General features: G+C 40.1%; 1 protein-coding gene across 2 annotated transcripts in view; it reads left to right on the forward strand.

Moving 5' to 3' along the window:
* The window catches only part of LOC136884021 (uncharacterized), a 303,309-nt gene extending 295,001 nt beyond the window's left edge, over positions 1 to 8,308 (forward strand). For both annotated transcript variants that reach the window (XR_011018880.1, XM_067156025.2), the window contains one exon: positions 8,095 to 8,308. Coding sequence is in view for 1 of the 2 variants with exons in the window: in XM_067156025.2 (XP_067012126.1) it covers positions 8,095 to 8,178 (84 nt within the window). In the remaining variant the exon portion in view is untranslated. The remainder of the gene's footprint in view (positions 1 to 8,094) is intronic.
* Positions 8,309 to 8,675: the final 367 nt, after the last annotated feature.

An 8,675-nucleotide genomic window follows, 5' to 3' on the forward strand; every position in this document is an offset into this window, starting at 1 on the left:
CATCTACAGAATTTAGCAATGCTGAGGACAATTGTGACCGTCGAAGAATTTTGGGCTAGGGTGTGTGAACCATAAAAACCAAACCTATTGGGCAAAGGCATGTATGGTTCAATAAATCCACTACTAGTGTCCATAAAAACCAAACCAAACCCCTTGGCGCAACAGAACTTGAAGGACCTTGGCCTTCCAAGCGACCGCTGCACAGCTCGAAGGCCTGAAGATTACGAGGTGACGTGTGGTCAACACGTCAAATCCTGTATGAACCGTGAGATTATAAAATTGACACATGATGAGACGACTGGTGTCAAACGTCTCCCGCATCAATGGCGAGTTGTAGACAATCTAGAGGACTGAGTGTTTACCGTAAAAATTACTTTATTCTCTGAGAACAAACATTATGTAGCACAAGGATTTCCTGGCTGACAGTTTCGTGGCTTTGTATCCTACACCTGGTAAACATACTCGGAATTATACATACAGAACAGTCCACAACACCTTATGCTCCCCACTCCCAACTAATTATTTCGATTTGTCTAGTAGATCCCGTAATCGCGCGGGGAAAATAAAGCAGTAGCCATGACTTCTGCCCCAACCATCCTAGATAGATAGATAGATAGATAGATAGATAGATAGATAGATAGATAGATAGATAGATAGATAGATAGATGTTAAAACTGAATGAAGTCTCTACAGATCTCTCTCTATTCGTTTAGTCGATTCCGACTCTCCATGACCCCATAAACTAAAATACGCCAATTTATTCTGTCCTGCACTGCCTCCCGAAAATTTTCCAAGCTGGAATTTACTACTTCTATGATGCCATCAATCCATCTCATTATTTGCCGCCCTCTTCTCCTTGTGCCTTCCATCTTCCCCAGCATTAAGGTCTTTTCTAATGAATTGTGCCTTCTCATGATGTGTCCAAAGTAGCTTAGTTCTTGTTTCAGGATTAGGCCATCCAAGGAACACTCTGGTTGTATTTGCTGTAAAACCGACCTATTTGTTTTCTTCACAGATAGATAGATGTAAAAAATGAATGAACTGTCCACAGATAGATAGATGTTAAAACTGAGTGAATTGTCCGTCGGAAAGAAATGCTGCTTTTTATAATTTGCCGTCGGTTCATGAGGATGAAACTTACTACAGCTCTAAGGAATGATATGTCGCCCAAAGTATGTAAGAATAGACTTGTTGGCTTCAAGCAAGGAAGCGTCACCTGTTTCAGACCGACAATGTATTACTGAACATTTCCTCCTTCACAAATCAAACTTGGGTTAAAAATAATTTATGACATTATCAGAGGGTTTTCCTTTTAAGGTACTATCTTTTATCTCAATAATAGGTGACTTTAGGCACACTGTTCTGAGTGTACGCCACTCAGTTCCATACCCGTTCTATTACAGATAATCTGCGAAGCGCCCCGTAGAGTACCGGGTTTCAGTCATCATATATGAGTTTATCAGTATCCGCTGCCGCCTACGAGGGACATCATAAAATTATAAGGTAATCAAACATACTACAAATAGGTTCGTTCGGATAGCGCTTACCTTCTACGGGAATTAATGTGAGACACAAATTATTTTGACACGGATATGTTTCTGGACTGGGGATATATCTGGAATTAACGCTATCAATTCCCGACACCATGGTATCCTCGGCTAGCAATGTTCTTCTATGTGTCCTGGGTCAGTATCACCACCTATACGTTACTGTAAGAACGCAAAATCTTAGTTCGATACCAGGCGATAACGAATTTCTACAAGAGTTACTTCTCGCTAAGCAACACCCTCTGATGTGGACGGAAGATCAGTATTTAGATATCACATTCGATATGACACAGAAACCGATCGCTTTGTTGTACGGCGAACACGCCGAAAAAAGGTTTCTTTCCCAACTGTCTACCTCGGTGAACCGCGTACATTCGAGATCGATTCCCAACTCGACACAGTACTGGATGCAGCGGAAGAAGGATGTCAACTAGGAAAAACCACTCTGGCTCTTAACTTTGAGCATTGAACTGTGGATATAAACTTCCTCTCTCGTCTTCTAATCCCCAAAACATGTCCATGATTCTATGCTTTCCCGTGTAGCGGGGAAAATGAAGGAGTACGAAGATTTTCTTTCCAACCTTTAAGAAGCACTGCTTCAGTATAAAGCAAAAAGTGTCAACTCGGGACAGTGTCCAGAGGAAAGTCACGACACCAAATGAGGAGCACAGCCAAGACTACTGAGGGTACGTTGTGTTGTAAACAGGATAAGGTTTACCAGAACACAACTTGTTTATTTGCTTCGCATAGAAATTTACAAGGATAAACATAAAATTGTCTTGAAGCAAAGTGAATAATTAAGCTTGGAAGAGTTTCTGTCACTGTACACTATATACACTTGGAATGTATTTACACTAGCTTCTATCTTGAGAAGATAGTTCGTAGGAATGTTCAGTTCGTGATAGTCGAAAACTATCTGAGTTTATGAGCTTGCACTGAAGAGAATCTAAGTACACAATTAGAGAATCTAATGTGTGTGTGTCGGAGCCCGAGGGAGATTGTGGATGTGTAGAGTACAGCATCGGGGCTCAACTTGGATGAAGGAACGGGAACTTGGAACAGTGACCTGAGGTGAAACCTCATACTACCAGAATTCCGTCCACCTGGTCGAGACACATTTTTAAGAGGAGTAGCCTCCGTGTTCGACGTACAGTGTATTCTGGAGCAGGACACTGGGGAGAATCCTGGAGAGTGGCTGACAGGGAGCTCCTTTTATACAGCACTCGACGTTACAGGCACGCGCACTGAAGGCTGCGCGTCGAGTCTCGAAATATCCACGCTTGCGTGCGTGCGGCTGGCTGGCGCTGAGCGGAGAGAGCGGAGGACATACAACACGTTGCACTTAATGAGACCTGTCGCATCACCTTTGGATAAATTGCACTGCCTTGCTGGAATTGCCTCCTCTCCTTGCCCATAAAATCACAAGTATAAGGCGTGATCAAAAAGTTTTCATTTGAGAGAGTTTCTGCAGAGGACATGCAACGTACCGATGCGGGTATTTAAGCACGGACATGTAGGCAAAAGGATTAGTGTGGCAGTCATGTCGTGCCAAGGTGCCTACGTTAAATGCCGCCACGTGAACTATGGCGATGTTGCGTCCAAACAGGACCAATGTGCTATTATTCTTTTCTTGGCTACCGAAGGACAAACACCGGTGGACATCCGTCGGAGAATGAAGACTGTGTATGGGGCAGCATGTATGTCGCAAAACCACGGCTGTAGAATGGTGCACCAAATTCGTGCAGGTCGCGTTTCTACACAAGACGCCGGTCGATCTGGGAGGCCAGCCTCATCGATTACAAACAACAACAAGCGGGCGGTGGATGATGCGATAAGGGCGGACCGGCGCATAACCATCCGTGCGCTAGCAGTGGATCTCGACATCAGCTTCGATAGCGTGCAACACATTATCCGGCAGAAGTTTAGGCTGCAGCCAGTGTATACCCCGGGCGTTGAATGCCGAACAAAAAGCACACCGGATGGCTGTTCGCCTGCAGCACCTGATGCAGTTCAATGTGGAAGGCAACACGTTCCTGGAGCGCATTGTTGCAGGCGAAGAAAACTGCTGGCACCATTGGGAACCGGAATCGAGAGTGTCGAAGATGCATCGTCCCCACGTCCCAAGAACTTCAAGAGCCAATCTTCGGCGGGAAATGTGTTGCCCCCACCCTGTTCTTTGACGGGCAGTTAAGGCGAAACGTCCGAGAAAACTGCGCCAAGGGGTCATGCTGCTTCATGATAATGCTCGTCCCCATATCGCAAAGGTCTTCACACTGAAGGTACGACAACTCAAGCCGGAGACATTCGAGCACTCGCCCTACAGTCCTGATCTCTCCCTGTCTGATTGTCACGCCTTCGGGCCCCTCAAATTGAGGTGTCCACGCTTCCTGTTGGTCGAGGATGTGCAGTAGACGGTTACGAACTTCTCCACGCAGTAGGACAACGGGGATATTCAACCTGGTGCGTCGGTGGGATGAGTGCCGCAATGCTTACGGGTGGTTTTGCCTGATTGGTATTCCGGTTCAGGACTGTACGGCCGTCGAATTGAGCGTTTTGATGGCCCCTTTATAGATAAAGCAAAGGAATTCAAATATCTAGGAATTCTCTTAACATCTGACGGAAGATGTACGAGAGGAATAAATGCTCGGATTGCATAAGCTAAGGAAGCTTTCTCGAAACAGAAGTGTCTACTAATATCTAAGACCGTCGGCATAGAGGTACGAAAACACTTCCTCAAATGTTTGGTATCTAGTGTTATAAGTAGGGCCCGGATTTATATGCACTAAAAAACCTGAAAATATGCATGCAAATATGCACTAAAAAGTTACAATATATGCACGGAAAATAAGGAAATATGCTCTTAAAAATATGCAATTTTATTCACTTACCTATTTACAGGTATCATTTATTGCAAAAAGAAGCATCACAATAGGTAACTAGTAGTCTTTCTATGTTTTCTGGAGACAAACTATGTCTGTTGTCCGTCAAAATGAGTTTATAGGTTGAAATTGATCGTTCTACATCAACTGACGTAATTGGACAGTACTTATACATGGGCACCAACGTTTCGGAGCATACATCTGGCAAGGATACCCTAGTTCCACTCAAGTATTGACTAATTAACTTAATCTTCTTCAGTCCTGGGTTCGAATTCAACACCTTTTCTAACTTGCATTTAATCTTCTCTCCCATTTCGCCTGGAGCGTAATTCAACGAAGATGCAGCTTTTTCAACGAGATCAAGTGATTCCTGGAGGGGAGTACCAGAAGATTCTAAGCTCTCAATGGCTTTTGGAAGTTTAGAAAAATGTGCATGAATGAAATTCACATCTTGATAAACAGTAGCGGTTTCAAACACACCTTTTGCATCACGGACACACGCAATATGTTCATCTTCAAGTTTTGTAACCACTTCTTTCACTTCATTAAAATGTTCCTGATAAAATGATACTGCAGATAACCATGTCCCCCACCTTGTCAGGACAGGTTCAGGTGGCAAAGGAACTTCAGGTAGACAATCTTTGTAGAGCTTGACACGAGCTGGTGCTTTCAAAAACAGTTTCTTCCCACATCCAATTAAATTGTTAACAGCTGGAAACTGTGCGCGTATTTCTTCTGCAATGCGGTGTAATCCGTGCGCTAAACAGGTTACGTGTATGAGTTTTGAATAAAATACTTGGAGGGCCTTTGCTGCTTTCAACATGTACGAAGCTGCATCTGTGAGTAGTACAAGCACTTTACAACTATTAGTCTCAATTTCAGATGGCCACAATAGTCGCAGAGAATCATTTACAAATCTTGCTATTGTGCTATGGTTGGTTTTCTCTAGTACTTTACAAGCAAGAAGATGTGGCTTACCGGGTTCGTCTGGATGTAATTTACCAACCACGAAAGTTGGTATGTAACGGCCACACGAATCCGTTGTCTCATCCACCGATATCCAGACACAGTTCCTTCCGATATCAGAACGGATCAATTCCAGGGTAGATTCATATAGCGGAGGTAGGTAATTTTTCCTAAGAGTTGATTCATCTGGTATTTTTTGATTTACGCAATATTTCTCGAGAAATGATCGCAGAACTGAATTGTTTAATTTATTCCATGGAATGTTGCTGCATACGAAAGCCCTACAAAGATCATTTGAAAATGTATTAAGACTACAGGACTTGGGCTTTACCTGTGTAAGTAGTTGTGGTGTGCTGTTCTTCTCGTCCTTTGCTATAATATGTGCAGTTGTTTTTGAATGCTGTTCAAGCTGAAATTTCTTTTCACATTTCACTTCCTTTGAGCAAACTTGACAGTACACGATGACACCATCTGTTGAATAGTCCCTATTACCCGACACCCACTGATTTAGTAAATTTCTTCTGCTGCTCTTTTCCTTAGGCATTTTTTAAAAACTAACACTTTTAGAGATGAGATGCAGGGCACTAAAATGGAACGTAACTAGTGAACTGAAGATACTTCTGCCCTGACCAAGTGCCCAGCCCCCTGAGATTATTATCTGCTGTGATAGAGAAAGGAATTCAGGGAAGTCCAGCCTGCCTACCCACACCTAAGCTATCTGTTGCCATTGTCAGTTGTGAAAGTAAAATGCCGTTACACAGACAGTCGAAAATACCAACTAGCGAGGGATGCACATAAAATAGGCAACTAGCTAGGGACGTACAATACAGATTTATTTTAGTAGTTCTTGTAATTATCCTTAAATTCAGACATTATATACCGGAATATGCTGTTACGTCTAGAATATGCACTAACCCTCAAAATATGTCAAAATATGCAATTGCATATGCGCATATGCATTTTTAAAAAATCCGGGCCCTAGACTTATAAGCTATGGCTCAGAAACATGGATTCTGTGAAAAGCGGAAGTGCTTAAACAGCCTTTCAGCTCGATAACATAACTTTTTGTTTGAATTTTTGTTAATTTTTCATATTACTTTGCTAATTCAATTATTTAATTTTATTTTCATTTGTTTACACTCAATTTGTTCAGTGAGGATGGTTGTTTAGATGTACTTTCTGTTAAAACAAAAATCACCATCACAACCACCGTGTGGGAGTCTCATGCGTGGTAAGACTGATGCTGGCGCAGCTCAATGCCGTCCTTTGTAAAGGTCTCTTGACACTTTCTAGCAGATATTGGGGAGGAAATTGCATATGGAGGTCCTTCCTTCTATTGGCAGCGTGGCTTAGCCAGCGCGGATCGTTAAGTGATATACACACTGTAAAACAAATGCAATTCTTTGTAAAATATGCTTTTGCCTTACGTACGAGAGTATTCTACAATTGTAGGACCAAACATTTCCAAACGCTAATGATCCCGAACGATTGATTCTCGGAGTACGCGATACCGGAGTAACATAAATCAGAGCAGGACCTTAAAAATGTAAGGCATCAGTAAGAAATGTTAACACAACACTTAAAAAATAATTTTGCAGGTATATGGTGTTTCAGTATAAAAACAATAGATTTTGTCGCTCCTTTATAACTGGCTCTCAAATTTCAGATTATTGCTCGTATCAGATAAAAAGATTGTCTTAGTTAAATTATTTATTTAGTTAGTTAGTTAGTTAGTTAGTTAGTTAGTTAGTTATTAGTTTTAAAACTTTCATTTCTTGTGTTTTGTGTTGTTTGAATTTAACGTGTTACTTTAATTTTATCTTTATTATTTATTTTATTCAAATTTGGATTCCTCTTTGCTTAGGATTCGTTTTTAGTTAGTTTTAGCTTTTGAGTTTTTGTTGAGTTGTTTGTTGTTTTCAACTTTGTTCTTTATGTGTTTAACATTCAGTCTTTGTTAATTCTTTCATTTATTCATTTCAGTATGTGTTTTAATAGTTTCATTTCTCTTATTTATTTCTCCTGTTCTTTTTCTTTCGTCTTTATCTTTAGTTTTATTTAAATCTGATTATGTTTTGCTTTTTTTCTTAGGCTTTGCTTTGTTTAGCTCTGCTTTTGCTTAGTTATTTTTGTTCTTTTGTATTCGCCTTTTAGTTATTTGTCTTTTTGCTTCGTTCTTTATGTTTTTAAGATTCAGTCTTGGTTTCATCATTTTATTTATTATTTTTCGTGTTTGTTTTAATACTTTAATTTATGATTTTATTTATTAAATTAACTTGTTTTATTTAATGAATTTTGTGTTGTTTAAATTTAATGTGTTCTTTTAATTTTGTCCTTCATAAAATTTGGTTATATTTTGTTTTATTTTTTATTTAGGCTTTGTTGTTGTTTTATTATTTGTTGAGTTATTTATTTTTTAATTTGTCCTTCCTTTCTTCTTTCCGGTTCTTGATCAGTTATTCCTTTTGTTTGTTTAGTTTTTATTCTAGAAGGCATTTATTTTTTATAATAATTTTCGGTCTGTAATTTGATTTTTATAACATTTGAAAGAACAAACAGAATAAAATAACCATTTTTAACATTGTGCTATGCTTACTGTACTCCCGCCGGAAGTTTAAAATAAAGACTCTCATTACCACTTGACCAGACAAACTGAGAATTAATTCGAAATATTCAATCGAATTCTATATCGTTGTCCACAGGATGGAAAGCCTCAAGCAACAGCAGAAACCGCTCACCTCCTGGTTGATTATATAGCAGAAGAGTTCAAGCTGAAGAATGAATAATTTGTCGATGGAAGAATAGCAAAAGTTTCTATAATCATGAAGATGATTGTGTTTATTTTTATTAGTTTACTGTAGTCAAATGTTAATGAAGTACTTGAAGGAATGACCATTAAACTTGTGGCGCATTACCAGTGAAGAGTCAGTTTCCCAGTTACATTGTTCAATATTAATGTTATGATAAGAGTCCGAATGTTTGGGCAGTAACAGGTTGGAATGCAAATTAAATTTAAATACATTTCAGGAAAGTGAATCTTAAATGCCCGTGTTCCCCTCCAATGTGGCATGGGCTTATCAGTTGAATAGTGCACCTTCCCAAGACACTGGCCGGTAGCGATACAACTGAAAAATATCCCGTGATTAGCACAAATGCAGTGGCGACGTACTAGGGGAGAACTAAATTTCCACTTGCTATATGTGCCCTCACGCGCTAGCATGAACAAAATTGGGCAAATTAAATTTGGCTGGTAGAAGTGTCACTTTGCCATTCTTCGGTATTG

The sequence above is a fragment of the Anabrus simplex genome, chromosome 12, assembly GCF_040414725.1.
Source record: "Anabrus simplex isolate iqAnaSimp1 chromosome 12, ASM4041472v1, whole genome shotgun sequence".
Taxonomy (NCBI): Eukaryota; Metazoa; Arthropoda; class Insecta; order Orthoptera; family Tettigoniidae; genus Anabrus; species Anabrus simplex.